Raw genomic sequence first — 20433 nt, 5'->3', positions numbered from 1 at the left:
CACCCCATCTGGTTCACAGCAGAGCTGAAAACCTGGAAATGCGACTGCAGACAGAAGGAAAGACGATAGAGCCTGGTAAGACTTTCAGGACCGAAAACTACTCAAAGATGGATCCATCCAGTACCACCACCTCCTGAAAAACACCAAGAAGATGTCCCAAGCCACCTGCATCAATGATAGCTCCAACACCATCAACGAACTGTTTAACATAGTAAAGGAGTTCACCAACCCCTCGGCAACCGAAAACACCATCACACCATCGCAAGCCCTCTGCGACACCCTCTTAGTCTTTTTCTACAACAAAATCAACACCATCTGCAAAGACTTCACACCCAAGCCCCCCCATCAAGGCGACATCAACCTTCTCACGCCAACCGACACCCACCCACACCAACTCACCTCCTGGAACACCCTCACCGAGAAGGAAACAGCATCCATCATGAGATCAATCTACTCCGGTGCTCCAGCAGACCCCTGCCCCACCACACTTTAAAACTCGGCAATCAACCCATCAGCAAAGAACTCACCAAGGTCCTCAACTCCTCGATTCCCATGGCCCCCTTCCCCCATATATCTAAACAGTGGTGGCTCCTCCACTAAGGCCGAGGAGTCTCGCTCCACTGCTGCAAAGCAGTAAAAGAAAGAACAAATACAATGATGATAACTCAAGGTTATTATTGTATTTGTTCCTGCTGCACAGCTTTGTGGGGTGGGTGGACTGATTTGATCTCAGAGCAGGGGAGGAGTGGTTAGCCCACTCCTATGTACACATGACTGTTTGGCTGGCCCTTCCGGGCCGGTCAAACAGTCATACGCACTCAGCATGTTCTCCATGCAGGCTGCATTACAGCCTGTGTGGAGAACTTGCCCAGGCCCCCATTCCCTGGCTGAGCACCGAACCACGGCGCTCAGACCAATCACAATGCTGCGTTGCAGCATTGTGATTGATTTAGAGGAGGGAGCCTGGCTGCTTCCTGTCCAGCCCCAGAGAGGAGAGACTGAGATGACGTGGGAGAGAGCGTGAGAAGGTACTTTTTTGTTGTTGTTGGTTTTTTTTACAACCCCCCAGCCCGCCCGTCACACCCGATCTGTGCCAGCCACTACTGAATAGAAACATGCTGACATGAAGCAGTTGCTGAAGAAACCATCCACAGACCCAGAAGAACCCAAGTACTACAGACCCATCTCCCTGCCCCCTTTCCCAGCCAACGTCATTAAGAAAGCTATTAATATCCTGCTAACCAGGCATCTGGAGAACCACAACCTTCTGGGTCCCTCCCAAGCCAGCTTCAGAGCAAACCACAGCACTGAGACCGCTCTAAATCGCAGCCACAGATGACATCAGAATGTTGCTAGACAATGGAGATAAAGCAGCTCTCATCCTCATCGACCTCTCCGCAGCCTTTGTCACCGTATCCCAACACACACTGATCAACAGACTCCACAAATCGGAATCCAAGGAGCAGCCCTCAAGTGAATTGCGACCTACCTCACAGGAAGGACACAGAAGATCATTATCCCTCCCTACTCCTCGCTCCCTAAGAACATCACCTGCGGTGTACCTTAAGGGTCATCCCTCAGCACAACCCTTTTTAACGTATACATGACAACCCTGGCCAACATCTTCAGGATCCACAGACTTAACATAATCTCCTATGTTGACGACTCACTACTCATCCTCTCGCTGACAAATGACCCAACTACCATCAAAGAGCGATTCCAAAGATGCATGAAGGATGGGGCCGTCTCGATGAACTGTTTCACACTCAACACAGACAAGATAGAAGTTCTTATCTTCAGGAAAGGCAATACTGCAATACTGAAAGTGGCCACCGGAGCTGGGCCCTACCCCCAAACCCACCGAACACACATGCAACCTTTGCATCCTCTTCGACAGCCAACTATCCATGGAAAAGCAGGTCAGTGCTGTCTCCTCCGATTGCTTCCTCTCCCTCTGAATGCTCAGGAAAGTCTTCGAATGGCTCCCACCCAATACCAGGAGAACTGTCTACAGCAACTACCTCTACGTAGGAATCACCACCAAACTCATTAGAAAATCCAGACCATCCAGAACACAGCAGCCAGTCTCCTCCTCGACCTCCCCAGACAGAGTCACATCACCCCTCACCTTAGGGAACTCTATTGGCTACCAGTTGCGAAGAGATACCAGTTAAAGCTGCTCACCCACGCTTACAAGAAGCTACACAACAAGGGACTGGTGTACCTCAACATACGCGTGAATTTCCACCAACCTACCTGGGAACTCTGTTCCAGATCCCTTTCCCTAGCAGCTACCCAGCACATCCGATGGACAACAGCAGAGGCCACTCCTTCTCCCACCTGGCGGCTAAGACCTGGAACACCCTCCCCCTGCACCTCAGAGCATCAGCATCACTCCACCACTTCAGGAAGGACCTCAAGACCTGGATGTTCAACTAATAGGAGCAGGCAGCGCGATCATGCAGCATTGACCCTACAGCGCCTCGAGACCCTCACAGGTGAAGCAATATGCTATACAAATCCTGATTGATTGATTGATATTGCACAGTTTTACAGGTCGTCACTGGGACACAACTGGAGTTTAACTTTGGATGCAGAAAGGCTTTTTAAGCTACGCTGAACTAATGTATACTCTCAAATGCGCTGCTATTAGCAGTTTTTGCATTTTAAAATAATTGCATTACAGAGGGAAACGTGATGTGTCTTGGATGCCTGCATGCCTCTATTGAGGGAAGAGGACGTAGCGTAACGGCAAAGCTGCTGATTTTCGAGAGGGGGACCAGGTTCAGAGTTGGCCCAACATCCTGTGATTCTGGGCAAATTACATAATCTTCTTGTGCCTACAAAAACAATAATGTGTCCTTGTGTAACTTGTGATCCTGTAAAGCCCTCCAATTCCAATCGGGTTGAGTTTGCGCTATATAAAAGTGCATAAAGTAAAAAATAAAAATTAGGATCACCAGTTCCCATAGGTCAAAGGTCGGGCCAGACCACGAGAGTTGGCGGAGCAGGCTTTATTCTCACTTGGCTCACCCACCTATGCCATACCTCTGGTTACACTGACATAACTAATTTATTTACTGGTCCACTGTACAGGGTTATCCAAAAGCGGCAGGCCCAAAACAAATACCAAGGCACAACTATCAGAAAAAAGGCGGGTTTCACCAGTATATTTAGATCTGAGCTAAGCACACACCGCCCAGAGCCAGTAGCCCAACCAGCTCACAAATCAATTCACCCCGGTGGGGTAATTTGTGTAACCAGATATAATTTTCTGATGACAGGTCGCACTTACTGGTAAAGCGCTGCTGCTTTTTTCTTGTTTGTGATTAATTAATGTGAATATTAAGGAATTGAATATGTAATCATGGCACATTGTTTAAATTCTACTAAACTTGCTAATCAAACTGGGTCCATGACCCCGGGGCATTTAGGCTCTGTCGGCGACTGTATCCAGTACTGCCAAGTCACTTGGATTGTGGATGGTTTTAAATAGAACAAAAAGATATTGCACAACTTTGTGGACCATTGATTAGGGATTTAAGTGCTAGATGGATTGTTGATGTATTCTGGGCCGAAGTTATTTATTTTCGTGAGATGGTCTAAATTTTTTATATATGATATTGAGTAATAAAATATTTTGTATGAAAATAAAGTGATGCTTAAATTATTTGGCAAGCAAGCTCCCCCACTGAGATGAAATACTAAGTCATGTAAATGGAAATAAAAAGTCAGAAAAAATATTAAGCACATTCTAGGTGCAGACAAAATGATCATTGTGTGGCCCAATGGCTAAGCTGTTCACTGTGAAACCAAAAGGCTTGAGTTCTAACTGTGAGTTCACCATATGACCAAATCATCTGATCCCCTTAAATGTGCAGTTTCTCCAGCTGCGTGATTTCAGTTATATTCTTAAATGCGAAGCTCTTGAAAAATATCTGCCTTGGGGTACTTATTGATTGTTTTTGTGGTGATGGTTCATCCAAAAGTTTCTGTTGCTACTCCATGACTGCACCCTTCATCCGGTGTGGGCAATCCTTGCACACTAACTGGAAGTTGTTTGGGCAGCATTGCTGTCTTCAAAAGGGTGTGTTTGTGGTACGGAGAGCGTATCGGTTTTGTGAATGTGTGAACCAAACAAAGAAAATTCTAATGTGGTCCACCGTTTCTCCTCAGTGCGGCATCCTGAACGATGACAGCCCCAACGAGAACCTGACGGAGAGAAGCCTTCAGGACGCCCAACGTTTGTTCCTCATGAATGACGTGGTCCAGCCCGTCTCAGTCGACCCCCTTGTCACCCAGGACAACCTTCGCTTTTCCAAACTAGTGGTCGACATTGTGCAGGGGAAGGACACCCTATACCATGTGATGTACATTGGAACAGGTAAGAATCGCTGCAGTGGTGGTTAAGGCCGGAGAACGACCCTTACAACGCGGTTGTTACACCTCAGCGGGTGTTACAACGCAAGTCATTACAACGACTTGCGCTGGATGGCGCTCTAAGCTAAGGAATAGTATGATTTACTATTCCAACACCTTCCCTACTGTTACGTAGGCTGGAGTTGGAATAGTAAATCATACTATTCCTAAGTCCAGCGCCCTCCAGCGCAAGCTGTTGTAACGACTTGCGCTGTGACAAACGCAATGTAAAATACCGCGTTGTGAATGTATGCGTTGTAAAGCCATACATTCATTAGGGCCTCGAAGCGCAGACCTGCATCCTTGAGTGTCCTCGCAGAGCATGTGCAATATCTTGATTCGACACTCGAGTAACAGACATCTCTCTCACATTTTTAAGCTGGTGTCCTTTATCTTGTTAATTTCAAGCTGCACAGATGCTTGCTAGTTTTATAAATACAAAATGCCCTATGGTGCTGCAGGAGTGATGTTCTAGTCAAATGGCAGCCATTAAGTACACATAATTGACCAGACTCCCCAGAGTTCCAAATTGATTGGCCTTTGCTTGCTTAGTATGTAGTCATTAGCTTTCACTGCTCTGCAAGGCTTCTTGAACTAGCACTGTGTCACATTCAAGAAGCTATTAAGAAGTATTGAAGGAGGAGTGGCAGAAAAGGGATTCTTGTAGTGCATTGTTGCCTTTCTCCTCCTTCACATCTCCTCTGCAAGGATTTTCGTAACGTGGCATATATTTAGGCCAAGTGTAGGAATCTGGCAACCGCCTGAGGCCATTTGTGGTGGTGCCATAAGGCATATTTGCAGTGGGCTTATGCAGCACCGACTCTGCCACCGTTCCCTCAACCCTTGCTCCCTAACTGCTACAGTGGACATTGATAATAAATCGGTTCAGATTCCTATTTCGAGGTTGTAATTTTTAACTTCAAGCCCTTACCCATGATGTGGTGATTTCCTATGGGAAAAGACCCTTTGATTGTGCAAACAAGAATGCAAAATATGTGATTCATCTAGAAATGTAAATTAGCTGAAGAATTTGTTTCCTGTGTGCAAGGTACAAAACTCAATCATGATAAAAGAGATTGACGAGCCTCCCCCTCTTATCCCCTCAGAGTATGGCTCGGTCTTAAAGGCGCTCTCTACCACTAACAAGAGCCTGAGGAGCTGTTACTTAGAGGAAATGCAAATTCTGCCCAGCGGTCAGCGAGAGCCAATCAGAAACCTGCAAATTCTTCACAGTGACAGATCACTCTTTGTGGGCCTAAATAATGGAGTGCTAAAGATTCCCCTGGAGAGGTGTTCAATGTACAGAACAGAAGGGTAAGCAAATGTATCGCTCTTATTTACTTCTTCGCCGCTTTAGAAACCACAAATCACTGGAGAACATATGCTCGTTGTCTTCACCGTTTTATATCCATTATTGGCCCGTAGGTGTTCGGAAAAGCGCGTGTGCATTGCTTGCAAGATTCAGAGTGATGCTTTAAAAATATATTTTATAAACTGTGGGTTAAGTTCGAATTTGCACTTGTATAACATGTGCATCCCTTAAGTACCTATGTTCATAAGACTCTGTGGGTGCGTTACCAAGCTTATACATTTAGCGTTATATTTACTCTCTATTTTTAGGACTAACTTTAAAAGAAAAACATAACTCTTTTATTATTTGTTTTGAGCTTGTGATGTCTGCATAATGAAGAACACTGGAGGCTGATGAAAACCATGTTTTCATAGATTCCGTATATAGTACACAAATAAATTGTCAACTGGGCCTTGACTGATGGTCACCACCAGGATGCGGGCCCACCCTTGAAGATGTCCCATTACCCCCCTTCCAAGCTTTGCTCCTCTTTTTCCTTAATCTCTTTTACCACCCCAGCGATGCCCAACCCTCATTGAAGGCCTCAGCACAGAACCCTTCGCCGCTGTAGACTTGCGCCCTTGATAATGTGCGCCTGTTTCCCCGCTGCCCCTTCATAAGACCTTGCTACTCCGAGAGCCCAATTGTGTACAGCGCTCTGCTGTGTAGCCACGTACCCGCTATATGCCACCAACATGCGTAATATTAGGATTATCCTGCACAATAGTACTAATTTTATCCACCTCTGAGGCATAAACGTCTGAGCCAAACATGCCCTGGAGTCAAACCTGCGACCATGAGAACCAAAGAACTCTGCAGCATGCACGCTACCGACTTAACTATCTTGTTTCTGCAGTGCTGACACTGGTGTGAAGCTCACCTCCAGCCACCTTGGCACTGGGCCCCTTGAGCATGTTTACAGGCTCTCATGGAAGGGAAGCTCCTCGCCCATGATATGGCCGGTGAAGTCCCCCTGCATTTTTATAGCTTATAACAAGTATTTAAAATGCAAATTGGTCCCTCGTGGGGCTGATGCATTTTAGTCTAATGGCCCTCTCTAGTGCCTGCAAAGATAGCAGTCATGGCTGAAATATTGATTTCTCTGATCCCTGCCTATATGTGCCCTACCTTTATGCATTTATCATCTTCCACCTCTCACCCCACTACAAAAGTCACAGACCTTCAATCACTACATCTTTGCTCCACGCACTGATTATGTCTTAATGTTAGATAGTTGTTAAAGCTTTTACTGCCCGCCTACTGCGAAGTGCTGTGTGATAAAAGCTAAAAACAAGCACTAAGACAATATCAAGGAAACCAATGAATCAAATGGACCATGATTTTGATTGATATGGCTTCCACGCACTGCGCAAAGCTCTAGAAGGGTAAACGACCAGTTTTTGATACACGCCTGGAATATTGCAATATGTCCCTGTTGATGACATGAACCAGAAATGGTCAAGGTCTTTGGAGCAAGTAAAATAACAGGGTACATGCTTGCCAATTACTAGGTCTCTTAAAGTTGTAGTGCTGCAGTTGTGGATTCAGCCCCACACCGGTCTCTGTGGAGGGGGGTGCTCGGTGAGTTAGTGTGGCGAGGAGCTAATGTAGGGTTTCTCTATGACTAGGGTCTGGAGGTAGGAGGCTATGGTGAGCCTGACAGCGTAACGTCCAAACCTGTGTGGTGTCGATAGGTGTTCGGGTTGTCTCTGCAAGGTGTGTTGCAGTGATGGTGCTGGTCTTCTCATCCGCTGCTGAACCCTCATCAGCTACGGATGTTTAGATTGGCGCTTGGTGTCCCACCAGACCATATACTGCATGGCTGGACACTGCCTTTCTTATGTGAAAGTGGGGGATGGTGCAGGGGATGGGTTTGCCATATTTCCAAGGGTCACAGCGGGTGCCTGACCGGTGCACAATCGCTTCCGTATCCCACTTGTTTAAAAATCTGCCTCCTTTCTTGAAGGCCTAACTAAAGAGACCCGTGCACATCATCCATCCTATGGTGTGGATTTTTAGATCACTTCTCGTACCACATGTGTGGTTTGAGGAAAGAAGGCGGTGCTGGACCTGAAGGTGTCCGGAATGTGCGAGGCAGCGGGTTTTAGACTGACTCTGTAAGCTTCTTTGGGCTCAAGCCCAGTAGTAACTGAGGCTTTACATCTAAGAGAGTAAATAAGTGTTTTTTTAATCACCAGATTGTTGCCCCATTGCGAAGAACACGATCTGACCCAGCTCATGCAGAATCATTTTGGTAGTCTCAAAGAAGGGGGTACACCCCATAAATTGCTTAAAAAGTCAAAGATTTTATGCACATGCGACGGAGAAAAAATGTCCCGATATTTCCAAGTTGTGCATTTTTTTATAACCCTTCACATAGGGTGGAAGTAAGAAAAAAGCAATTGCAAAACCAATACCTATGACTTGCATTAAGTTGTGGAATGAATGATACACCTAACGACCAGTAACATTAGATGAAAGAGAAGCATTGCTGTAGGCGGAGCTAAAGCCCACTCTATGTTTAGGTTTATGTTAAAGAATTAGTAACTGTAGGTCTGCACACAGATGCACTGCCACTCTGTCAGACTTTTTTTTTTAATGTGGCAATTTTGCACAGCCATAACCTTGTACTCGGGCAACTGGAATACTCCATCAATTGAATTTTGCTGTCTTTTGCCCTGATGACTTCAGCCAGCTGCATTCTGTATCCTTTAGTTTACACTTGCAAATATTAATTCTGTTGCATCTTTTTGTGATGGGCCACACCATGACAAAATTTGGCATTTGGATGTTCCTGCTTGAATCTCATAAACATGACAAGTAGTGAGATGTTGTGAAACACTGTGGCTGTCATTCACGAGTACCAGGGGAAGGCGACATTCATATTATCTTACAGCTAATGTAAATGATCAGTTGTTAGTTCTGGCATTAACCAAGGCCTTTTGATTTTACTAAAATAATATGTATAATATACTTATAAGGGCTGTCAGTCAGTCAGCTTCATCCATTGGTCTGCTGCTGTGTCATTCACGTTTTTTTTCTGCTCACTACAGCATACTAAATGAGGCAATGGGTCATCCCACTTCAGCCATTCACTAACTTCACTCTGATTAACTGCATTCTGCCTTTTAAAGGAGCACGTTGATATAAAAAGTAGTTCCCTTCAGTGCTAGGCACTAATATGGTAATGTGTACTTTTTGCCACCCAAAAAATGCTTTTAGCCAACATGTTTTTTCCAAATGACAAGCTCATGGCAACTTCCACACCTATAAAGCTTTTCAATGCCTTTACAAGAGAAAACTGTCTGGCAAATTCTAACGGCTGGCAGCCATTGCAAGGCATACTGGCTTTACCATGCTTTTTTTTTAGATTGGCAGTGGCCCAGCATTTTCCCCAACAATAAAAATATGCAAAAACCTTGACAAAAGAAAAAAGCATTGCCAAGAAGCTGCTTGTTGTATATGGTACAAAAGGGGGTGGTGAAAAATGGGGTACCAAAGGGGGTGCAAAAGGGGGGGGTGATGGACGGAGCATCTGAACCAATCATACACTCGCACCCAGTCAACAGATCTGGGTTAATCCATCACCGTTCTTTAGCCCACTCTGCCACCCCAGTTCAGACATGGCCATATGCAAATCAGTCTGACCCTGTGCCTCATGGGAACAGTCCAGCCCGAACTGCCAAGCCATGCCTTCCCTGGACCGGAAACAAGCTTCCTAAGACCGGTTTCTGGCATTTCAGCCGTCTTCAGCCAGGCTTGCTTGAATCCAGTGGCAAAGTGAGCAAGGGACTCATGTCTGAGCATACCCTGCCAACTTATGGCGAACAAAACGGTACAAAAGGGGGTGGTTATGGACGGAGCATCTGAACCAATCAAACACTCACACCCAGTCAACAGATCTGGGTTAATCCATCACCGTTCTTTAGCCCACTCTGCCACCCCAGTTCAGACATGGCCATATGCAAATCAGTCTGACCCTGTGCCTCATGGGAACAGTCCAGCCCGAACTGCCAAGCCATGCCTTCCCTGGACCGGAAACAAGCTTCCTAGGACCGGTTTCTGACATTTCAGCCGTCTTCAGCCAGGCTTGCTTGAATCCAGTGGCAAAGTGAGCAAGGGACTCACGTCTGAGCATACCCTGCCAACTTATGGCGAACAAAAACGGTACAAAAGGGGGTGGTGATGGACGGTAATGTGGTTTGTACAAGATCACACAATTTAGCTGATTGAGAAATCTCGGATTACAATGTAGGGCTTCTGGTTCGACAGTTGACAGTTTAACTCTAGACCGCCCCTTCTCTAGAAGCAAGGGCACAATACCATTTAAGATCTCTGAGCAATGTCGAAAACTTGTGTGCAGACCCAGATACAACCTATACTACAGCCTAACTTTGAAAGGCTAAAAGATTATATGATGATCTCTGTGGGGAAAAGGTTTAGAAAAATAGAAAATAACTATTCATTCAGTGGCGTAGCTAGGCCTTTTGTCGCCCGTGGCGGTCCCAGCCTTCACCACCCCATGGCGGCCATAGCGGGGGGGGGGTTGCTGGTGATCGAATCCAGCCTTTGGCACCCCGCGCGGCTGCAGGTAAGAGAGCAGGTTTGGGTGGAAGCCGCTGCCCCCAAAACTCATGCCGCCCAGGGCAGACCGCCCCCAGCCCTTCCCCTAGCTACGCCACTGTATTCATTTGAAGACCAATATTTCACTGCACATTTAATGTACACAGTCTGACAATGGAGTTTGCTTGTGTGGCCTGCACTGATTGCCACTCTGGATTCCGGCACTAGTGGTTAGTCTGGGACCATAGCACTGATATTTCCTGAGGCCATAGCACTGATGGTTACTGAGAGCACTTGCACTGATGGTTACTGAGAGCCCTGGCACTGATAGTTACTGAGAGCCCTGGCACTGATGGTTACTGAGAGCCCTGGCACTGATGGTTACTGAGAGCCCTGGCACTGATGGTTACTGAGAGCCCTGACACTGATGGTTTCTGGGATCTTCGCGCTGATGGTTCTTGGGACCCGGTACTAATGGATAGATTCCGGGAGGGGGGGTGGTCTCTTGTCACTGATTGGTCTTGGGAAGGCCCAGTATTGATTGTTTCAGGTGCCATGGGTCCAGTGCTTTCAGGGGACTGGACACTGATGGTTCTGTGATGGCCCTGGCACTAATGGTTCTTGCGGACCCTAACACTGATGGGTACTGGGCCACTAGTACTGGTGGGGATTGTTAGCACTAAGGCTGACAGTAAAAATAACTTTGTTGAAATAAACAAGTTAGAGCTGAGATGCATTTCCCTGCATATGTTTCTTGAAAATACTTTTGAGAAGGTGCTTACTGGTGCAGTTACGGTAGGAGTGCTGAATCTGCGTGTATCCCCAGACTGCTGCAAAAATTATACAGGGAATTCAGGTTATGTGGAGAATAGAGGAAGGGTCTCGAGAGTGATGAACAGTGCTGATGGCGCACTGGTGAGAAGTGAAAAAAAGACTATTCGGAGGCATTGAAGTGGGAGGAGAGTGGTAGCATGGAAAAGGGAAGATTAAGCAAGAGCAGAGAAGAAGAAACAAGCTTTTGCAAATCCAATAGGTTTGGGTTTAAAGATCCAACGCAGGCAGCAATAGCCCATTAGAGTGCAACACACTGGAGGGAGACTGAGGCCCTCATTACAAGTTGCGTAGTACTGTTGGGGAGCATACTCCGCAAACAGACACACACGTCACATTACCATGTAGTAACACCCCACCAGTACCATACAGTTACAAGTTAATCCATGCTTAATCGGAAATAACTACTTGGACCTGATTTTACCAGGCAGAATTCCACACAATTTTCTCTGTCCTGTGGAATTAACGCTAACAGTTGCCACCTGCTCAGAGTAAGAGGTAAGTCGGGGGGGGCAGATGCTGGGAGGTTGTGGGGGGGTTGAAAGGGTAGTGGAGGGAAGGGTAAAAATATACCCCGGCAAGAAGAAGCATTATATGACTCTCTCTCCTCCAACACCCCCCTCTCCCCTCGTGCTGACACAATATGGTTGGACAGGGGTGAGACAGAGGCCTAGCTGTTATTAAAGCTAGAGCCCCATACGATTTTTGGGGATCAGAATTACAGGCCGGTAGAATTGTGTACAATATTCCTTCACCCAACACTGAGCCAGTCTTGATCCAGTGGACTAGTATCCCACTCGGAGATACCACTCCACCTGACTGGTAATTAAAGCCTGGGAATGCTACTGTTGTAAAGTAGTTGCTCATGTTATTTGGTGTAACCCCTCCCGTGGAGGAGTATGGATACATCCAAACAACTAATAGTATTAGTTGAGAGATGAATGCTCCGGTGGGCTGAGACATGAGGTCATAGACAAAGACTCATTGAAGAAACCCAATCATTGAAAGGGGTGGACCCAAATCCCACTCTGTGTATTGTGGAGAAGCGTGGCTCAGTGCTTAGAGGCGGCAGACCCGGAAGCTGAGATCGACCGTGGACCAGGGTTCGATTCCCCGCCTCGGCGGGTCTCAGGCTCAAAAAATTCCACGGACTCGACAATTCTCGCTCCGGTGCCTACTCGAATCACGGGGTCACACTCTGCAACTCTGGGCAATAGCTTGCTTAATCTCCACTACGGCCCCTCGCGGCGGGATGCCTGGCTTTCACCTTGTGGATACCCTGCCGGGGTATCTCACAGGGGAATACCAGGACGGGTTCCCTAAGCAAGCGCCAGGATGCCCTTTGGGTGACAGGTTTGCGCTATATAAGTACACCTACATTTACATTTAGCAGTAGGTCATTTTGACAGCTGTGCTCTCAAAGGATGTATGACATTACAACGCATGCTTTTACCATGCATGCCTTTACAACACGGTTTTTACAACGCAAACCTTTACAGCGCATAGCGCTTTGGGGTGCTGGATAGTGAATAGTTTAATTTACTATTCCAACTCCAGTCCCCGTGGACACTAGGGAAGGTGTTGGATAGTAAATTAAACTTATTCCATATCCTAGAGCGCCCCCCAGCGCAATGCGTTGTAATGGTTTGCACTGTAAAAGTTGTGTCGTAAAGGCACTGTGTGGTAAAAGTTGTGTTGTAAAGGATGTTTCCCCTCTCAAAACCTAGACCTAAAAATAAGTAATGCAAAGCCTATAGATCTGGTCTTGGCAAGACGGCATGTTTGTTTAATTTATTTTAGTTTGCAAGTGTATGCAATATTCAAAAACCATTGCCAAAAAAATATGGAAAGGATAGAGGTCCAGCAGCCAAGGCAGACCAGCCCTGGCACTAAAGTGCTCTCCTTTTCAGGCAGCTATGCACATGTAATTAGGCAAAGTGCTGCTACTCACAGCTCAAGACAGTTAATGGATTAAAGGGGCTGACCCATTGCCTCATGCTTTGAAGGATGGAAGCAAAATGTGACTAATACTCGAGTAATCCAGTGGGTGAAAAGATCTGATCAAAAGCCTTTGTGTATACATCTATGTATTGTTTTTATGATTGGGTCGAGCCTGGGCAGCGCATGCGCTGCTCTGCGAGGCATTCTATATTCATGTATGGACTTGAAGCTTTGATCACCCTCCGCCCATATTTTTCATTGTCTTGTGTCATTGTCCACTGTAAACTGTGGCTGTTCATTGGTCTATAGGTTTAGTAGTCCCTCCTTAGTACCGCCTTGTCTTATTTTGTAACCTCCCATGGGGACACCCCCAGTTACGTGTGTTGTTACTCAGTAGGCTTTAATTACAGTCTCCGAGCACTATTTTCTCATATAGCTTTGTCCTGGCTGCTGTTACAGGCAGGACACGCTCTATCCTAATGCTTTACAAAAAAAATTATAGCATGAACGCATTTGCAATAGATCTCACATTTGTGAGGGTTTAAGCTTTTGGCATTGTAAATGAAGATTCCTTTTATGTATCTGTTTTAAAAACAACGCATAAATAAAAGGCAATGTCATTTACAATGGCAATAGTTCAAACTCTCATAAATGTGAGACCTATTGCACTGCAAACGCCTGTTTTTTTTTTATGTGAGGCTAACAAGACAACAATAGCTATCTCTAGACCATATCCAATGAGAGTGGCCTGTGGTGGACAGGGAAGGAAGCCAAGCTGGGGAGAGGTAGTGCTTTGTTTTAGTGAGACTTTGATGTCCTAGAATGCAGCATACTGATTGGTGTGGAGATGGGTTAGAATACCTTTATAGCAGACAGGAAATAAACCATGGCTGTCACAAGGACTTTAGGTGGGGTGGACCTTGCTGAGTCTCAGACCCAGTAGCAATTGAAATCTGTCTTTAAAACTGGCTGTATCTGGCTCTATATTCATGTCCTTAATTTGACTATCAAAAACACCAATTGTTTGCTCAAAAATGATGTTAAAAGCATTTAGATATTCCGTATTAGCGATGCAATCTCTGTTTACGTTTCACGTGTTTTACTTTATCTTGCATTCCCTGGGAGTATTTGCTTTTTCAAGGTGTTGTGTTTCTGTAGTTTTTTGATACACCAAATGACTCTTTTATAATGGTGCATATTTTAAACTGAGACGCCTCAAGATGCCTGAGTGAGCTCGGGTTATGTGGGTGGGCGGTTCAAGGTGCACCATTGAGGGCTCTGAAGCTGAGGCAGAAGGCAGTGCGACTTTCTCACAGTGTCTGCCGTTTTGTTCTAAATGTGTACAGACTGAATGCACATCCAGTCCTTGGCCTCTCTTCAGAGCGATGGCTACATATGTTCAGTTGTAATTGTGGGAATATGCAGATGGGGGATTGCAGAAAGATATGAGGGGGAAATGGGCATAAGTAGGTAACAGAGTGGGAGACTTCATAAGAAAGTGGTGTGAAGGGGTGAACTGGGTTGTCTGAGGCACTCGAAAGGGCACTGCCCTTTCCACAGAACTTACTATGTTAATTCGCAGGCACATATTTGCCAAATTGGAACATTTTAGTTTCTAATTATTCACAATAATATTATTGTTGTTACTCACTTATCGGCTACTGCTAACAAGCACTGGCAAAGCTAATAGGTCTGCCTTGTTTTGGGTGTGTGCATTGGTTGTGCTGTTATATGTCGGGATGCAATAATAGAAATCTCATAGAGAGGCATACAATTACTGGTCATGTGGCATGCTCTGTGAAGCATGGAGTTCTAGTTTACATGTTTTAAGCCACACAATTAACTAAGTAGGCCATGCCTCTTAGAAAGGAAGCCTGGTTATGCTTAATTGGCCCTGCTCCATTTTGAGAGCTTCCTACACTTTTCATCCAACTTAAAACATTGGATATAACAGAAATGTGGGGATGCAGCATAGAAAGGAAAATATGGCTGAGAGCGAGGAGGGTACAGGAGAGAGAAGGGCACAAGGGATTGTGGAGAGAACATAGGGGCAGTGAACACAAAGCCAGTAGGGTCAGTGATTAATTAGAGATGGTGGTTGCAATTGAGGCCCACTGGCACTCATTTTGGGGACTGGCAATTATTTTTCTTCACCAGGCTTTGACCCGGAGCAAGAAAGTGAAAAATTACAAAAGCCAGAAAAAGAGAAAGCGCAAGATTGAGAAAAAAACGTGAAGAGGGAGACTGTAGTAACCCGCAAGAGAGAAAGAAAGGGGCAGGGAGTGTTTGGTGGTGGATCAAAGAGGCATGAGGTGGAAGCACGACTATAAAGCTTCGGTATTTGGCACGCTGACATTGAATGGCACTGGGCTTAGGAGTCTCAGCAATAATTCGGCCCCTGCACTTATTCTTTTACAAATTAAGCACTATCTAGGTATATTTTCCATTTCAAGGACTGGGCTAAACGAACAGGAAACGTCCGAGTACACTTTCTCAACCTATCAAAGTGTAATGTGTGGTTAATATTGGCCATTTATGTATCGATGTGTTTGAGTAAATCAGAGAAGCACTCCCTTATAACCCTACTCCAATATATTTTTCAATTTTAAACCAAGCGTGCTGCGGAGGTAGCACGATTGTCCTGAATCCGTGCCTAAACTGAAAACTTCCTAACTCGAGTTTGTGGTACTCGACCCCTGCGCACTGTTGCCACACTGTTTATCGATGCCACAAACGAAATTATCGATTGGCATAGAATATTGGGTGTGGGTATAACCCACGTTTATAGTATTCATGAGTGCGATCTGAGAAGGATTCGCACAACCAATTGATTTACAGCATTAAATCTGTTTTTCATTTTTTCTCCAGGTTTGACATTCTGGAGAAGGTTGTCACCCACCTATAGATGTGCATGGGTTTTTGTTTACGGAGTACGTACCCCGCCTCTATATACCACATGCCAAGAAATAACTCTCGACTGGGCGCGAGGTAGCCCCCACCTCATGCACGTAGTTTTTGCTGCTCTCGTAACTTTTTGACAGCTGTCAAACGAAGTCTAGTTTCAGCACTTTTGCTAATCTAACAACTCCACTGGCGGTCACCCGGGCCATGCGCGCGCCTCTCTGCTGGCGTGGAACTCTCTCTGAGAATGTGTGCCCCGCGGCCATTTAAAGAGCTGTTGTATGACTGGGCTCCTTTCAGACTTAGCAGTGCTTAATATAACCAGGGGCCGAGCGCCGATTTACAGTCACGATAACTAAATGCCTGCAATCGTTCTCACCCCCAGCCTCCTCCTCTCAAACAAACGGTTATTTCAGTATTGCCAAAAATTGCTGCGTCAGCAGCGATTCCCTGACATTCGTTTAACTAGGCCCGAGCGGGCAGGAGTGAAGGCCGTTCCCAGCTGACAGGGGCCGGCTCGGGAAGGGGCCACGGTGGAGAGTTTCTGTTTGCAAACATCACACTATGCTATTATTCCCGGGACCGTGGGCCGAAATGTGAACTAAAAGCAGCCCGGGGAAAAATGTCCGAACCAGCCCACTTCTCCACTCGCCATCTTGCTATCCTATTTTGTCTCCCTCCTTTCCGCCTCTCTCTCTCGCTGGCCTCTCCTCGTGCTCTCTTCCCCTCTCTCCCTCACCTTCCTTTCTCTCTCTTTGCTTATACCCCCGCTGTGGCTCCCTCCTGCAATAAAGTCACAGGCAGCAACTCTGAGAACTAAAAAATCGGCCTTCAAATAATCCAGCCCACTGGGGAAATGCCAGATGACATAAAAAAAAGACCAGTCCTGCCCCGCACTATTTTTCGCGTTTATTTTTGGCAGTTTTTTATAGTATGAACTCGAACCGAAGATATTGGAGCGCTTTCAATGAGTGCCAGTTACATTACACAAAGCCACATTCATTTTTCAAGCACAGGGAGATTAAGTGATTTACCCAGAATCATAGGATGTTGAGCCGACGCCGAGACTGGAACCTGGTTCCCCAGTTCCAAAGTCGGCAGATCTGTCTGAAACACCACATCCTCTCCCTGAGAGGTTCTCTCTGATGAACAATAACTCTGCGTTGTCTAAAGTAGGGCTCTGTTTAGAGATGCATGTATGTTTCTCTGTGCATGTGTTTTCTGGATTTAGTGCTGTTTGTGTGTATTTCTGAATTATCTGATCTGGTGTGTTTTGTTTTGGGCTGTTTCTTTGCCTGATGGGTTTCTGTTGGCTTTGTGTGTATCTATGTGGTTTGTCTGTGTGTTGTGTATCATTGTGAGTGTTTTACTTTTCATGAATTTCTGCCGTGATTTGTATATGTTATCTGGGTTTCTGTTGTGCATATGTGGTTTTCTGTAGTGTATTTGTGTCTGTGCAGTCTATCAGTGTGCGCCTCGCATTGTACCATGCACCATATTCTATCGTGTTTTGTGCATGTGCAATCTGGTTTACTGTGGTGTATTTGTGTATGGAAGTGCTGTTTGCGCATTTTTTAAGCGAATTGGTTGCTGTGGTGTTTTTGTGTATCATGTGATTTCTGCACTTCTGTCTATTACGCGTCCTTGATCTATCCGTGTATGTGTTTTCTGTGCTGTGCATGTGTTTCTGTGATGTTTTTCTGCGTGTATCTATATTTGACCTTTCTTGCTTGAGTGATCAAGACCATCGGTGTCTATATTTCAGACATACTGTTTTAGGTCAAGCCAGACTTGGATTCTGGTGATTGGGTCGAGGGGAGACTGAACAACGAATTTCTGTAATCCAGGTCGAAGAGTATTCGGCCTTCAATAATAGCTGTTGTATTTTGTGTTTTCAGGTAGGGAGTGATGCTCTTGACGACTGTGAATAGAGACTTGCAGTTTTTCATTACTTGTGCAATTTGTTTATGTAGGGAGAATTTGGAATCAAATCAGAAGTTTAGATTTTTTTCACTGTTCCTCAGGTGTTAAGCTTCGAAAAAGGCTGGCCAATCAAAATAAGACTTTATCGGTTTATCCATAACCAAAACCAAGGATCCTATTTTTGTCCTGTGCTCCCTTGTTCCAGACCAAATGCGTGTTACATTCCATTTTGAACTCTTCTTTCCCTTTCTCCAACTGCACAGTTAGCGAGTGGACCTCTGCATCCATCTGATAGTCGACGCAGGGACGGCTTTAGCACTGGTGGCACCTGGTGCAACAATGTTTATTGGCGTCCCCCATCCGTGGTGGAAGTGGTGAACACCTCCACCACAGATTCCCTCACTACCACCTTTTAACAGTGCCCCTCAGGTCTCTATAACCACTCTCTTTCAGATGCATTTAATTAGCTATATAGCGCCACTCCTACTAGTGTAGGGCGTTAGAGCGCTTTGCATCACACACACATTACAAAGAGACACTCAGTCACACGTGTATAAATCAGTGTATAGGAAATGTTACATAAGCCAGAGGGCTACAAGGTGTAGGAGTGCCATGTCATCTATATTGGTAGGCAGTCTATATTTTGCAGTATGCATGAAGTTCTTTAACAGTTAATAATCCACTTTTCTATATTAGGATTTTCACTTAGAAACTGCAAGTAACAAAAGGATGTCTCTTAGAAAAGACCTATTTACATTATATGCACTTTGTAATCTTCTTGGTACACGTTCATTGCAGCAGGCATGTTAAGACTCTGTGCTATTTTATGATCAGTCAAAACCTCAACTGGACAAACGATCTCTCTCCAGGAAGAACATTAATCACCACAGTTATCTTGACATTTTTATTGTTGCCTGGAAATTGCTGGAGGCCAAGAAAGCAGCACCAGGTGCTTCTAAAAACAAAATAAACTTGCAAATTTGGCCCCCCGAGGTCAGCACCCAGTGCAGTGGCACCAGTCGCATCGCCCTAGAGCCGCCCGGGGCCCCTCGCCTTCAAAGTGCTCCCCTGAGTAAGTGAATGTTCTCTTGATCTCACCTCTGTCTATTTATGTATGCAGGGCCCGAATGGGAATCCAAAGCAGCCCTGGCAAATTGTGTCGGACCAGCCTCTGTACGGTGCATAGTGAGTGCAGCAAGAGAACCTGACCACTACAAAGAGAGTATGGGGGGGTTCTCCTCCCAAGAAAATGTGTGCAAAATTGGGCCAATGGAAGACTTGAGGGGGTGGGGGGACATTGCTTTCTAAGGTGTACCATGAAGCTTGCAAACATCTTTTTGGCACTTCATAGCTCACAGTGCTAGATTATGATTGTAACTTATGAACTTCACAGTAAGAAAAGGGTCTCTGTGACAAAAGCAGTAACCCACTAGGCTATGCACATAAAATACTGTTCTGGTATTCACATGGTACATGTCCGTTGCAGCAGGCATTTTAACCCTCTGCGCTACCTTGATGAGTCAAAGCTGCCACTAGACAAAACTCTCATCTCTCTCCAGCAGATACATTAATCACCAGAGTTATTATGACACTTTTATTGTTGCCTTAAAACTACTGGTGACACAAGGAACTTTTCAATAGGTGCTTTCAAAACTGCTGCACACCTACAAAAACTGCCCTAGTATCAAAACCAGCTCCCACCCTTCCAGCCTCCTGGGGAAACGCCTGATGCCCGGAATGGCCAGTCCGGGCTTGTATCTTTGTCAACTTCTCTCTTCTCTGCCCATGTCCTTTATGCCCAGGGTCATTCTAAGTATATTTGGGGCACTGTTGGAGCATATTTCAAATGTCTTTGCATGACCTCAGTTCTGACATTTTCCTTGCTATCATGCTAGTCCGAATTACTGTAAAAAGATTAGAAAAAAATTCAAAGTTGTTCTGAACGGGGGCTCCTAAATTAGGTTTTGCCCTGGGCCCCCAACACCTCTAAAATAACACTAAGCATGTGGGGCAGGAATAACCTAACTGGACTAGCTGTTCTTTGCCAAATAATCAGTAGATCTTTGCCGTCCTGGCCTTCTCCAGATGAGACAACCTCCCCAATTCCATGTAGCAGGAGAGGGCGCTCCACAGTATCAATCACAGACTTTGTGTGAAACCGATTGGACCTTCTCTCTACCACGTCTCTGACACACAAGAGCGGATCGTAAATATCCAGCAGGGTCGATTCCATCCCATGGCCTGTCTCCTGTTAACCTGAAAGTAAATGTGCCTACACAGGGGAAAGCCACACTCATGCAAGCCATTGGGTGCACACCTCTGCCCTTAAGTAGATGGTTCAGAGGATTTAATAAACCGATGTGGCCTCTGCAAAAGGGCTAGGTGGGTTAAAATATCTTCTTGTCTTCATAAACTCAGGATGTTGATAAAAAAAATGAATTGTGTGTTTTTTGCCAGTAGCAGTGCATTCAATGGGGTCATTGGTGTAACAAAAGCTCCTGCAG

General features: G+C 45.6%; 1 protein-coding gene across 1 annotated transcript in view; it reads left to right on the top strand.

Annotated features, from left to right (window-relative positions):
• The window catches only part of SEMA5B (semaphorin 5B), an 827217-nt gene that overhangs the window by 623047 nt on the left and 183737 nt on the right, over positions 1 to 20433 (top strand). Inside the window, exons 11-12 of the mRNA XM_078682030.1 lie at positions 4177 to 4384; positions 5526 to 5733. Coding sequence (XP_078538156.1) covers positions 4177 to 4384; positions 5526 to 5733 — 416 coding nt within the window. The remainder of the gene's footprint in view (positions 1 to 4176; positions 4385 to 5525; positions 5734 to 20433) is intronic.

The sequence above is a fragment of the Lissotriton helveticus genome, chromosome 3_1 (genome assembly GCF_964261635.1).
Source record: "Lissotriton helveticus chromosome 3_1, aLisHel1.1, whole genome shotgun sequence".
Classification (NCBI taxonomy): domain Eukaryota; kingdom Metazoa; phylum Chordata; class Amphibia; order Caudata; family Salamandridae; genus Lissotriton; species Lissotriton helveticus.
This window is presented reverse-complemented; position numbering and strand designations above follow the sequence as displayed.